The following is a 12,142-nucleotide window of genomic DNA, read 5'->3' as shown; positions in this document are numbered from 1 at the left end:
TCCCCGTCTTGAACTTCCCAGTCCCACTGCCTAGAACCAATGCTGCATTCTCTATTATCACTGAAGATCCTGTGCAATCACTAATTTATGTCCTCTTTATCTTTGATCTAAGGCTAATTAATTCTTGATTCCCCTCTAACTTTTTAAATGTCGTACCACCCCGATCCTATTCAGGACTAGTGCTGCATTTTCTGTTACTCTGAAGTTCTTGGAGCTACAGTCTGTAAAAGCAGAACCGATTTCTTTATTACCTTGTATTCCTGGAGTTGACGCTCAACACCCAGTTCCCTTATGCTAGAGAGAAAAATTAAATGCGGCTCTTATGATAAACTCTCCAACTCACCGTCTCCATCTGATTCATCTCTGCCTCTGACCTGCTTTGAAGTGGTTCTGGAAAAAAAATGAAGTTGTGACAAAGCTGGTTATTCTCTGATGACCTTTGGGTCACCTAAATGAAGGAGTTAGTTGTCAGTCTAGTTAGTTCATAGTGGAGCAGTATCTACATCCCACACGTTCCCACCCAAGCAATTGCCAATAATTGGTGGCTTTGTTGGCAATCCAGCCAAAGATGGAATAGACGTGGAGACTGAATCCACCTTTCACACCTTGAGGTGCTTCCTCAGGCCAGGGAGGAGACATAGAATAGTCCTACCATTGCCCAGGCGGTATATGTGCTTAGATATGAGACTTCACTGACTAGGGCTGCCAGTTCACCACTGCTGCTGTACGTTCACTGGCAAAAATTCCCCAAATTACTCTTTATTCAGCTAAAGGAAGGACACGAAGAAGAATCTATCGGCATCTATCGCCATTTGCCCGGTACCGGGCAAATTAGTCGAAACAATAGTTAAGAATAAAATTGTCAGACACATAGAAAAACAAACTGTTGAGCAATAGTCAACATGGTTTCTGTAAAGGGAAATCGTGTTTTACTAATCTATTAGAGTTCTTTGAAGGGGTCAACAAACATGTGGACAAGGGGGATCCAGTGGACATAGTGTACTTAGATTTCCAGAAAGCCTTTGACAAGGTCCCTCACCAAAGGCTCTTAAGTAAAGTAAGTTGTCATGGGATAAAAGGGAAGATCCTTTCATGGATTGAGAACTGGTTAAAAGACCGGGAACAAAGGGTAGGAATTAATGGTAAATTCTCAGAATGGAGAGGGGTAACTAGTGGCGTTCCCCAAGGGTCAGTCCTCGGACCAATCCTATTCAATTTATTTATAAATGATCTGGAGAAAGGGGTAAACAGTGAGGTGGCAAAGTTTGCAGATGATACTAAACTGCTCAAGATAGTTAAGACCAAAGCAGACTGTGATGAACTTCAAAAAGATCTCACAAAACTAAGTGATTGGGCAACAAAATGGCAAATGAAATTTAATGTGGATAAATGTAAAGTAACGCACATTGGAAAAAATAACCCCAACTATACATACACTATGATGGGGGCTAATTTAGCTACAACAAGTCAGGAAAAAGATCTTGGAGTCATCGTGGATAGTTCTCTGAAGATGTCCGCGCAGTGTGCAGAGGCAGTCAAAAAAGCAAACAGGATGTTAGGGATCATTAAAAAGGGGATAGAGGATAAGACTGAGAATATATTATTGCCCTTATATAAATCAATGGTACGCCCACATCTCAAATACTGCGTACAGATGTGGTCTCCTCATCTCAAAAAAGATATACTGGCACTAGAAAAGGTTCAGAAAAGGGCAACTAAAATGATTAGGGGTTTGGAACGGGTCCCATATGAGGAGAGATTAAAGAGGCTAGGACTCTTCAGCTTGGAAAAGAGGATACTAAGGGGGGATATGATAGAGGTATATAAAATCATGAGTGATGTGGAGAAAGTAGATAAGGAAAAGTTATTTACTTATTCCCATAATACAAGAACTAGGGGTCACCAAATGAAATTAATAGACAGCAGGTTTAAAACAAATATAAGGAAGTTCTTCTTCACGCCGCGCACAGTCAACTTGTGGAACTCCTTACCTGAGGAGGTTGTGAAGGCTAGGACTATAACAGTGTTTAAAAGAGAACTGGATAAATTCATGGTGGTAAGTCCATTAATGGCTATTAGCCAGGATGGGTAAGGAATGGTGTTCCTAGCCTCTGTTTGTCAGAGGATGGAGATTGGATGGCAGGAGAGAGATCACTTGATCATTGCCTGTTGGTCCACTCCCTCTGGGGCTCTTTGCATTGGCCACTGTCGGTAGACAGGATACTGGGCTAGATGGACCTTTGGTCTGACCCGGTACGGCCATTCTTATGTTCTTATGTTATCCTATGAGCTCCCCTCATGCAGAAATTGCTTACATTTATTGTCCAAGTAAATCTTACCTTTGGAGCACTGTCTCCATCTCCACAAAAGGATACCGAGCACCAGCAAGAAGAGAAGTGTCCCAGCCACAGCTCCAGGAACAATGTAAGAGCTCATTACCCTTTGGTCATGTGCTGTTGAAAGAAACATTAATTAGCTGCTGTCCTACTAGATGGGGGCTACAGAGGCAGGGGAAATTGAGTTATTACACTCCCATCACCTCTAGTTCTAGGGAAAGACAACATAGTTTGGGTCATGCGTTACCACCTCTACAGGAGTCCCGCTGGATAGGGGCAGGGGCAGATGCTGTGAGCTAGGTCACTAGACCACCACCACCACCCGAGGAGTCCCGCGGCAGAATAGTCGAAGGAGAAAAGGCAAACTGGGTCGCTGCTCCACCACTACTGGAAGAATAACCAACACCAACCTGGTGGATTCATTTCTCAGAAGATGGTATTTGCAATGGGCTAATCAGTTAGGATAGAGTAAGGAGTAGCTTACACCCTCACCCAGAATCAAACTGGAATCTGTGCTGAGGTTCAACAAGATTTCCCTCGTTTAAAAAAAAGACAGTATTCTGCAGTTATGGTCCAAAACACTGCAGCTTACAATAGTGGTGCTGCCGTGAGTGGGTTTTTAGGGCTGTCCTCTAGACACGTCTTGTTTTTGTCCAAGACTGAAAGCAGAATCAGCAATATACCGAAAGGCATTTCCATCCCACTCAAAATTGGGAAATACTGGAAATCTTCTTATGCGAGAGCCTGTCATGGTGAAACTGACTGTTCAATACGGGCGAGAAGAGCTTCTGAACCTGGAGGTGCTTCTCCGAACCTCCGAACCCTTTGTGATTCACCCATCACCCAGTGGCTCCGAGAATTCTGGTGGGCAGCAATGTGTGCTGCTGTGCGAGGGACATCAGGAAGATGGGGGGTTGCAAGTACTTGGATGACAAAAAAAAAAATGGGCAGGATCTGGAAAGCCACCGGGAATCACTGACTTCTCACTGCAAATCTCTCCATAGCTTTGCCTTCTTCTTCTGTTTGCCAGCAACTCCTGTCCCATCAATATCACCCCATGCAAAGTATTAGCATTAGCTCTTCCTTTCCTAGTCCTTATTCTTCCCTAGGAAATACAGTGAAGATCTGAGAGGACAATGCTGCTATTTACCATGGATGGTCACTCTGGTTCCATTTCCACCACCATTTATACCAAAGTCACATCTGTAGAGCCCGGAGTCGTTCCTATTGATTTTGATCAAGGTGAGAGAGGCCAGGCCCTTTGAGGAATCTAGAGCTGTTGTGACAATGCCTGTTCCGTTCTTCAGCTCTTTCTCGTGTCCATCAGCCCCCTTCTTATACCATGTAACACTGTACGTGGTGCTGGAGTCTTTCACCACCTTGAATCTACACTCTATAGTGAGCTTTTCTCCTACCGATCCATTTATTACAGCAAGCGTCTGATTCTCCAGCAGGTCAACAGCTGCAGAGAGAGAAGCACAAGTGACTGTGCCTTGGTGCAGGAACATTTCAGTTGACTGGTGTATGTATATATATTAAATGTCATGGATAAAGATGACTGGGCAAGATCTCCAATGGGAGGAAGCAAGATTGCTACTGTGGGTGGAGGGTGTTTCTGCAGGGCTCTGCCAGTAATTTGTTCTTATTTGTTTGCTTTTGGTTCCTCTTTATTCAAGAAGGATGTGGAGATTCTTGGGTGCCTTGTGTTTCGGTCTGGCTAGAATTACAGGTATTTGTAGAAAATAGGTTCTTTTTTCCACACTCAGAGGCTCGGGAGGAGTTCTTGCTACAGCCCTCGTACTTGGGGTGGGGGTAATTTTCAGAAACTCTCCGTGACAGCCTCATTCAGGGTTTCTTCCTATCCCAGTTGTGAAGTTCCAGAACCAGAGCCTATGCTGGTGTAAATCAGCATCACTCCCTTGGTATCAGCTGAGGATTTGGCTCACGGATCTGATGGGAAGGACACTATTTGCAAGCAGGGCTTGCCAGTGTAGGACATTCATTGAAATGTTCTCGAATGCTCTGGTCCTGCTATTTCAACCCAATTTACTCACCATCATCCAAAACAAACTGCACTACGCTGGAAATTCTTCCCATTTCTGGTTATGGATCTAAGTTTTGTTTTGATTTGGGGCAGAGGGAAGCTTGTCCTCTCAGCTACTGACTCACGTGATCAAAATAAATCCTGATGCCTTGCTTCCTACAGCATCAAGAGATCAGAACGAAGGGGAAGATCTGCCAATGTCCCTCTGGCCCCATCCCTTCCTGTTCATGCTCTTTACTTAAAAAAAAAATTAGACCTCACGTTTAAACATGGAGCTCTGATATCCATGGAAAAACAATACCTTCCTGCAAGCAAAGAAGGATTGTATTAGGCTTTGTAATACATTCTTCCTCTTAAGACGGCCCCAATGGTTCGTAGACATAGCTCATAATGCCTCATTATGGAGCCACATAGAACAGGGACCCCCGCTCTACTGTGGTGATTAAGGTCCATGTATCCCAGATAGTCACAGGAACGATCACTGGAAATTGATGCTACCCAAAGAATCTAGCAGCCAGACTAAAATGTCGTCCATTGACATATGAAGAGACAATACTCTTGGGCAATCCAGCCCTGCTAATTGGAGTCTGTCATAACTATAAAGGGAAGGGTAACAGCCCTCCTGTATACAATACTATAAAATCCCTCCTGGCCAGAGACTCCAAAATCCTTTTACCTGTAAAGGGCTAAGAAGCTCAAGTAACCTGGTGGACACCTGACCCAAAGGACCAATAAGGGGACAAGATACTTTCAAATCTTGGTGGGGGGAAGGCTTTTGTTTGTGCTCTTTGTTTTTGGGGAGAGTTCGCTCTTGGGACTAAGAGGGACCAGACATCAATCCAGGCTTTCCAAATCTTTCTGAACAAGTCTCTCATATTTCAAACTTGTAAGTACAGCCAGGCAAGGTGTGGTAGTTTTATCTTTGTTTTCTCAACTTGTAAATGTACCGTTTACTAGGGTGTTTACCTCTGTTTGCTGTAACTTTGAACCTAAGGCTAGAGCGGGGAGTCCTCTGGGCTCTTTAAGTTTGATTACCTTGTAAAGTTATTTTCCATCCTGATTTTACAGAGATGATTTTTACCTTTTTCTTTAATTAAAAGCCTTCTTTTTAAGAACCTGATTGATTTTTCCTTGTTTTTAGATCCAAGGGGGTTGGATCTTGATCCACCAGGAGTTGGTGGGAGAGAGGAGGGGGGATGGTTAATTTCTCCTTATTTTAAGATCCAAGGGGTTTGGATCTGTATTCACCAGGGAATTGGTGAAGAGTCTCTCAAGGCTACCCAGGGAAGGGAATTAGCACATTGGGAGTGGTGGCAGCAGACCAGATCTAAGCTGGTAGTTAAGCTTAGAAGTTTTCATGCAGGCCCCCACATCTGTACCCTAAAGTTCAGAGTGGGGAAGGAGCCTTGACAGAGTCAAATCAATGATGGGGAAGCAGGGGATAGAGAAGAGTCCTCTATTCCCATCCCAAGTTCCTCCCCCCGCCCCCATGATCATTTTAAGACCTTTAAGGAGCTGCAGGGTTGGCAATTCCTCCAGAGGAGACATTGGTTAGTCAATAGCAACCCAATGCAGAAGAAGCCCTGATATATGCAGACTTATAAGAGTAATAGGGCAGCATGCCAAGCCCACGACATCTATACAGCCTTATTTATGAAGGCCAATTGCAAATATTCAGAAATGCTTCAACAGAGCTGGAGTCAGGAATTCCCCCAACACCACAATGACAAAATTACTAGGTAGATTATGGGTCTGTTCAACAGTGGCAGCGGAGAAGCCAGAAAATTTAATATTCTAGTAACATGAGAATTCTGAATAGACAGTAATAGAATAAGCTGGTTTCTCATGTTCACCATTCAAATGCCACTACTTACCCATAAGGTGGGTGAGGTAACATCTTTTATTGAGACAACTTGAGAGAGACAAGGTTTCGAACTTACTCAGAGCTCTTCTTCTTCAGCTTTGGGAAACTTAGCCTTTGTCTACATTACCACTTTTGCTGGTGAAGCTTATGTCAGTCAGGGGGGTGGTTTTTTCATGACTGACAAAAGTTTTACCAGCAAACGTGTTAGTGTGGACAACACCATGTCCGCAGGAGAGCTTCTCCTGCCGACAGAGCTAACACCGCTCGTTGGCACAGGATAGGGGCTGGAACTAGGAGCGCCTGCTCTGGTATAGAGCGGTGCCCCCAGGACTCTCCCTGGAGACTTTTTGCCTTATCAGTTCTTATTGCCCCAACTCTCCAGCTAGGTCACGCCTGCAAGTTCAGTCCCCTTCTGGGGTAACAAAGTCCAGCAAATGGCCCTCTGAGGGGTCTTCAGCCCTTTAAATTCCAGCCCTGTGCTTGGGCATCTAAACAAACGTCTCCCCTTCTCAGGGCTTTGGCCACCCTGACCCAGGCCCACCCACTACTCCGGGTCCCAAACCAGGGACTCTACAAATAACAGCCACGTGCTGCTTCCTGTCATAGTTGCTGCTGTTGTTCCCTGGGCTGCTTCCCATGTAGTCCCTTCCTCTTCACCCTCATCTCAGGGCTGAACTTCTTAACTCCTCTTTTTCCTTACCACATGCCAATACCACCAGAACCCACCTTCTGTTCTCCCTTGAGCTTCGTCAAGGAGCACCCTTCCTTACTCCTCTGGTCCCTGCCAGGAACTGACCTGCTCAGGCCCAGCAGTTCCTTTTAACTGAGCCTGCTGTGCTCTGATTGGCTGCTACCCTGCAGCCTTTCTAGGCAGGTCTGGAGGACCCACCTTCGCTGCTCCTTTTATGGGGCCTGGTACACCCCCTCATACTCACCCACCTTGTCTCTCTAATATCCAGGGACCCACACGGCTACAACAACACTCCATAATTTACACACCGCCTATCTCTGAGATAACACTGCAACTTCTGACAATAAAAATTACTACACGACCCCAGGAGGGGGGATCGAAGCCTGAGCCTGCCCAAGCCCCACTGGCCCAGGTGGGGGAGGAGGGGCAAAGCCCAAGGGCTTCAGACCCAGGCAGAGGGCCCATAACCTGAGCCCCACTGCCCAGGGCTGAAGCCCTCGGGTTTTGGCCCCTGGCGGTGGGGCTTCGGCTTTGGCTTTGGCCCCAGGCCCCAGCAAGTCTTAGCCAGCCCAAGCGACCCCATTAAAATGGGGTTGTGACCCACTTTAGGGTCTTGTCCCACAGTTTGAGAACCATCCAAGACAGATGCTCTACAGCCTCCTTTTGAAAACCTCCAGTGAAGGAGCTTCCACAACCTCCCGAGGCGTCTGTGCCATTCTCACAGTTAGGAAGTTTTTCCTGAGATTGAATCTAAATCTGCTGTGCTGTAGTTTGAACCCATTGCCTCTTGTCCTGCCCTCTGTGGCAAGAGAGAAAAACTTTTCTCCATCTTTCTTGTGGCAGCCGTTCAAGGATTTGAAGACCACTATCATGTCCCCCGCCTTAATCTTCTCTTTTCCAAACTACACATACCCAGCCGTTGCTCATATGGCTGCATTCCATCCCTTTGATCATCTTTGTCGCTCACTTCTGGATCCTTTCCAGCTTTTCTACATACTTTCCATACAGGGATGCGTTCTATGCATGGATGAAGATGTTCTCACAGAACAAGAAGCAACTCTTTAGCCATAAGATCGGTTTAGCTCCAGGTGCAGATGGACATTGGGGGTTGCTTCTTATCCCATCCAGTGCAGTGGTGAGTTAGGTTCATCACCCTCCTTAATGTTCTTATGACAGGCTGAGTCCTGGGAGGTTCTGAACACCCCTCTCCAGGGGCATTTGGGGGGAATTTTCAAAAGTACCTACGTGACTTAGGAGCCTAAGTCCTGTTGGCAAAAGTTACTGATTTCAATGGGAGTTAGGTACTGATATACTTTTGAAAAGCCCACCTACAACTTTTGGTGCCTAAACGCCTTTAAAAATCTGCCCCGCGAGTGCTTAAGTCCCCTCTGAAAATTGGCGGCCCCTAAATCACTTAGGTATTTTGAACTATGTTATCTTCAGCTCCTCACACGCTGGAGCCCATATTTTTATGGGTTATATACTGTACACACCTGAGAATTCATACCCACTTTTGCCAGCAACAGTCATTCATTCTTTGTCCTTTAGGCTGCCATTCGCTGTCTCTCACAGCAGGAAGATCAGATAGGAAAATACTGATACTTACTAGTGATGGTCACTTGGGTTCCGGCTCCTGACGCAGACCAGTTCCTCGCTGTGCTCCCCACCTCACACATGTAGGTTCCTGTATCGGTTACATTCACGTTCTTCAGAGTGAACGAAGCAAAACCCTCTTCCAAATCCAGGGCTGCTGGGCCCCTGCCTCTTTCGCTCATCAGCTCCTTCTTCGTTCCCCCAGTTCCATTATGTTTATACCATTTCACATACAAGGTCTTGTGTTTATTCCATACCGTGAATCTACACTCCATGGTGAGATCTGACCCTTCTGACACATGGATATTGGCTGGGGTCTGATTCACCATCAGCTCAGGAAAATCTGCAGGAGAGAAACAGACGATTGCACCTTGATTCAGGAGAATTTCAGGAGCAATGGCTGGTGACTGGGGATATATTAAAATAAATGTCTCCCCATCCAGTATTTTGTGTTCTTTTCCCAGCCTGGCCATTTAACATCCCCTGCTTATCAGAGGTTAAAGTGATGCTTTCACTTAGTTCCACTCATAGCTTTATGATGCCTGGCAAGACCAGCAAACCATCCCCGCACCTCCCCTCCATCCCCCCGAATGTTCTGTCTGGACATGCAGACAGGCTTTGAATCTACCAATGGGTGTGCATGCAACATTGGCAAGCATACGTTTAGAGACTAATTTGAGGCCATGTGAAACATTTGGCTGTAAAGGACCTAAATGGAAACATTGTTCCCCCTTAATACTGGCCTACAGGGCTCTATCTTGCAAGGAGTTTAGTGCTTCTGGGCAGGCGTGGAGCACCCTCAGCTCCCACTGAAGGTGGAACTGAAGACACTCAACACCTTCAAGGAGATGTGTGCTCTTGTTCTCACTTGCTCGCCCCCATTTTCCCAAAAAGATCAGGTAGGAAATTCTGGCACTTACTGATGGTCACTTGGGTTCCTGTTCCATTCCCAGAGAGGTTCCTTGCTGTGATCCCCACCTCACACATGTAGGTTCCTGTATTCGATAAATTCACATTCTTCAAAGTGAGAGAGGCAAACCCATTGTCCAAATGCAGGGTTGTGATCACATCGCTCTCATTCACCAGCTCTTTCTTTACTCCCTCAGTCCCATAGTTATACCATCGCACATACATGGTGCTGTGGTTGACTGTCTTGAATGTACAATTCATGGTAAGTTCTGAGCCTTCTAAATCACTGAAATTGGTTGGGCTTTGATTCACTATCAGGTCGGTAATTTCTGCAGAAAGAGAAACACAGATGATGGCACCTTCATTGAGAAATAGTTCAATGTGCCAGCAGACAAGGGCAGATGGACAAAATGAATCTCTCCACTCCTGCTGTTTAATTTCCCCTCCTTGTTAAGAGTTTAAACGGATGTTCTTTCGTTTGGCCCCATATAGAGCTGTTTCGTGCATGTCAAGACTTTTCTGCTCTGTTTAGTGAGCAGGTAACCCCAGAAGCTTCAGTCTAGACAACCCCCCTCCAACAATGTGACTTCTTACCCAAACCTTGTGTACGCCTGACACGCCTGCCAAATTCCTTACATTCAAACCCTTCTGGAGACCTATTTCCCTCCACCAGCCCAATGCAGGGCAAGAGAGAGGGTGGCCAATTCTCCTTCGTTACAGAAAAATGGGATTCACTGAAGGACGTGGAATGGGCAGTTCTGAGAAGTGATGCACTTCTGCTGGCAAAGGCAGGGATGTGAGGATCGAGGTGCAACCGTTATTCTGGGCAGGGCTGTGTTACAGCATAGCGAGAGAGTGTCAGCAAGTCTTTAGCACTGGTTTTACTGGTGGAAACTTCAGCAGCTCCAGGGCTAAAAGGCAGCTGAGCAGGGGTTTTGAGGATCTCCATGGCCCCCAGATGTTGGATTTAAGGGCCTAAAGCCCTGTGTGGATTTTGTCCTTTAGTCTCTCTGTGTCTCACTTCCCAATCTACTGTTTGGACGTCTGCCCGATTTCCCCCCTTTTGTCTGTCTTGTCTGTTTAGAGTGTAAATTCTTTGGCTCAGGGGCTCTCTCACTATGTCCATGTACAGTAGAGCTGATTGCAAATGTTCTGGCAAAACTTAGCTTAGACTGATGCCAATGCGCTGACGAGAACTGATTCACCAAATCTACTACAGATTTGACTCCACATTCGTGGATTTCCACCCCAACTTCAACAACCACCACCCACCCAGCCAGCCATTAAACTCTCTGGGGAACACTCCCACACTAGCATCAACTTCCTGGACACCACCATCAGCTTCAAAAATGGAACCCCACAGACAACCCTAGACAAGAAACCCACAGATCACCACACCAACCTTCATAAACCCAGTAACCACCCCCAAACAACCAAGAAATCTGTAATCTACTGCCAGGCATTCAGATAGCACAGAATACGCTCCTAGGAGACAGTCTGGAATACACACCTTAACACACTCAAAACCGCCTGCACCAAACAAGGACATTCTACTAGAGAAGTAGATTGCATCATAGAATGGGCTGTCCAAATACCCTGAGGGCACGTCTTCACTACCCACCGGATCGGCGGGTAGCAATCGATCTATTGGGGATCGACTTATCGCGTCTAGTGAAGACGCAATAAAATCGATCCCTGATCACTCTGCCGTTGACTCCAGAAATCCACCGCAGCAAGAGGCGGAAGCGGAGTCGACGGTGGCGCGGCAGCGGTCGACTCGCCGCCGTCCTCACAGCCAGGTAAGTCGACCTAAAATACGCAACTTCAGCTACGCTATTCACGACCCCCCGCTGTAGTGTAGACCTAGCCTGAGAGAACATGCTTGAATACAGAAATAAAACCTCCTCTGACTGCACACCAGTTGCTACCTACCACACTACACTGGAACCCCTACAGGGTATCATCAAACAATTATAACCCATACTCGATGGGGACCACATCCTGAAACAAGTCTTCCCTGAACCCCCACTTCTGACCTTCAAACAACCCCCCAGCCTCTCCAAGGGCATCATCAGAAGCAAGCTGCCCACAGACCAGGACACACCAACTCAAAGCAGCACCAGATCCTGCCAGAACAACAGATGCAAAATCTGCAGACATATCTCCACTGCTACAATGATCAACAGACCCCACAACTCACCTTTCAAGATCCACGGATCCTACACAAGCCTATCACAACATGTGGGGTACCTCATCCAGCACACTAAATGCCCCAATAACAGCTGTGTGGGTGAAACCAGACAATCACTATGCTCTTGAATGAACTCACACAGGAAAATGATACAAGCCAAAACCACCCTGTCTCCTGTGGGGAACACGTCTCACAGGTCAGATACAGAGTGGTCCTCATCCTCAAAGGAAGCCTGCACAACAGTTTCAAAAGATGAGCCTGGGAGCTTAAATTCATAACTCTGCTAGACACTAAAAATCATGGACTGAACAGACACTGGATTTATGGCTTATTACAACAATCTGTAACCCCCTAACCTCCCTTTTTGTCCTATGACTGCAGAAGTGTTAACGGGCCACCCTGCCTTGAATGGTCCCTTGAAATATGTGTTAACTGCTTATGCTAAACCAGCCCTTCCACCTTGTATTTACTGTGACACTCTGAGTAAGGGCACGTCTCTACTGAAAACACTGCA

At 46.3% G+C, this 12,142-nt stretch overlaps 1 protein-coding gene across 1 annotated transcript; it reads right to left on the bottom strand.

Moving 5' to 3' along the window:
- Window positions 1-290: 290 nt before the first annotated feature.
- LOC112105545 (neural cell adhesion molecule L1.1-like) lies at window positions 291-9,799 on the bottom strand. Its single transcript, XM_029911818.1, has 5 exons — window positions 9,449-9,799; window positions 8,542-8,871; window positions 3,487-3,798; window positions 2,340-2,453; window positions 291-390 (listed from the first exon to the last, which is right to left on the bottom strand). Exons 1-5 carry the CDS (start codon window positions 9,696-9,698, stop codon window positions 308-310), a joined length of 1,089 nt encoding a protein of 362 aa, XP_029767678.1. The 5' UTR covers window positions 9,699-9,799; the 3' UTR covers window positions 291-307.
- Between the last annotated feature and the right edge of the window lie 2,343 nt (window positions 9,800-12,142).

The sequence above is a fragment of the Terrapene carolina genome, unplaced genomic scaffold, assembly GCF_002925995.2.
Source record: "Terrapene carolina triunguis isolate 2854851 unplaced genomic scaffold, T_m_triunguis-2.0 Scaffold130, whole genome shotgun sequence".
Classification (NCBI taxonomy): domain Eukaryota; kingdom Metazoa; phylum Chordata; order Testudines; family Emydidae; genus Terrapene; species Terrapene triunguis.
The sequence above is the reverse complement of the archived record's forward strand: the minus strand, read 5'-3'. Positions and strand labels throughout refer to the sequence as shown.

Coding starts and splice junctions, on each gene's coding strand:
- LOC112105545 (XM_029911818.1), bottom strand. CDS start 9,698: ATGAATTGTACATTCAAGACAGTCAACCACAGCACCATGTATGTGCGA. Junction 8,872..9,448: donor AGGAACCCAAGTGACCATCA/GTAAGTGCCAGA, acceptor TCTCTCCTGCAG/ATTTTCCTGAGCTGATGGTG. Junction 3,799..8,541: donor AACCCAAGTGACCATCACTA/GTAAGTATCAGT, acceptor CTCTCTCTGCAG/CTGTTGACCTGCTGGAGAAT.